Raw genomic sequence first — 1,680 nt, forward strand, 5'->3', positions numbered from 1 at the left:
TATATATATATATATATATATTTATACATACTGTATATATATATAGAATATTTTTTATGTTAGGCTATATATTGTTTACTATGCATTTTACCTACAAATGACACCAAAGCAGATTTATTTATTTGTTTGTTCATTTATTAATACAGAAACCAAGTTGAAAAACTCACCAGCTCTTTCCTGAGCCACTCCATCGCTTGGTCTATACTTCCAAATCCAAGCGTGTTTCCTAGCGACTGCCTCCCTTCATGGACCACACTAACGGCCAGTGACGGCTTCGTCCACTTGACAGGGCCTGATGTTCTCTGTTTCTCTGTGTCACCGGGGGCCCCTGGCGGCTCTGAGTCTCTGTGGCTCTGGGCAAGCATCGCCTCCAGCTGCGCTCTCCAGTCCAGGTAAGACGGCTTTCTGGTCTCCAGCTTCAGCTTCTCAGTCAAAGCCTTCAGACTGGAGAGGTGATCAACCTGCGACGCAACAAGGCTTTCTGGGGACTTAGATGCATGTGACATTTCCCCTGGCTTTTCACAGTGTTGCTTGCAAGAAAACTAAGAAGCGTTCACTGGGATAAGTTGGCAGACCAACATCACTGGATATAGTTTAAGTAACCTGGATCCATGGATGCAAAAATGCAAATATCTTTTGCTTTAGAGAACGTTTATATCACACACATTAGTTATGATTCATTACTGAAGATGCAGTTCATTTCTTTGCTCTCAGTGTCGTTTAACTTCTTTTGCAGTTTCTCCAAACAAGACTTGCAGACCATAATGTTTCACTTCAGAGACTGCTGAAATAATGAGGCATCTGAAACACAAATAACATCAAGCCATGCAACAAGTAAATATCGCAATCTACTGTGTTTTAATGTGCTAAATTGTCTTATAATATAAAATGTACAAATCGTCTTGTAAAAGAAACATACCTGTGCAGTTCTGTAATGATGACAGTTTATATCAACAGTAGTGCACTAACACTTGTTTTACTAGTTAGTCTTCTTTTATAATAACTACTTCCTTATAACTTTGTTCTTGACTCACCGTTGACTCTTGTGAAATGACAAGCACTAATCCTTGTGCATAATATATCAGAGAAAGCAAACTCACACCAAGAAAATAGATCAAAACTTACAGTCTTACAAACAAATGTGCAAAGTGCTGTAATTGCACTGGACACAGTTATTTTACTATCATTAATTAATAAACTGTTATAGTTTTACTTAATATTTTGAATTAGATTTTATTTGTATATTTTGTGTTTTCAGTTTAATTGTAGTTACATTCTTAGTAAATTTGTTGTGTGTTTTGTCATTTTTATTTATTTATTTTTACAATATGTCTAGACTTATTAGGTTTTAGTTTAAGTTATTTTAATACTTCAACTAACTAAATGAAAATGAGAAATGTTGTCTTTATGTGTGTGTGATGTTTAGTTTATACAAATAAAAAAATCGTAATCATTCTTTTTGTTTTTCGCCGTTGTTTCGATGTAAATAAATAAATCTGCTTGATGTTCTATTTTTATTTTAAAGTCATTTACACGGACCAATTTTGTTGTGTGTTTTGTCATTTGTTTATATTATTTTTTTTTTTAAACCCTTTATAGTTTTATTTTTCGTTTATAGTTTTAGTTAAGTACTTCAACTCAAACTAATGAATGTTGCCTTGGCAGTCAGCTGAAATAAAA

General features: G+C 34.0%; 1 protein-coding gene across 2 annotated transcripts in view; it reads right to left on the reverse strand.

Annotated features, from left to right (window-relative positions):
- LOC107552091 (protein FAM167A-like) overlaps positions 1 to 1,680 on the reverse strand; it is a 4,877-nt gene that overhangs the window by 1,387 nt on the left and 1,810 nt on the right. The window contains exons 2-3 of one of the 2 annotated variants that reach the window (XM_016233920.1): positions 666 to 801; positions 168 to 461 (exon numbers count right to left, since the gene is read on the reverse strand). In XM_016233920.1, coding sequence (XP_016089406.1) covers positions 168 to 365 — 198 coding nt within the window. In that variant the 5' untranslated portion in view covers positions 366 to 461; positions 666 to 801. Of the gene's footprint in view, positions 1 to 167; positions 802 to 1,680 lie in introns of both variants that reach the window. The other variant, XM_016233919.1, reaches the window with a different exon arrangement.

The sequence above is a fragment of the Sinocyclocheilus grahami genome, unplaced genomic scaffold (genome assembly GCF_001515645.1).
Source record: "Sinocyclocheilus grahami isolate Dianchi unplaced genomic scaffold, SAMN03320097.WGS_v1.1 scaffold440.1, whole genome shotgun sequence".
Classification (NCBI taxonomy): domain Eukaryota; kingdom Metazoa; phylum Chordata; class Actinopteri; order Cypriniformes; family Cyprinidae; genus Sinocyclocheilus; species Sinocyclocheilus grahami.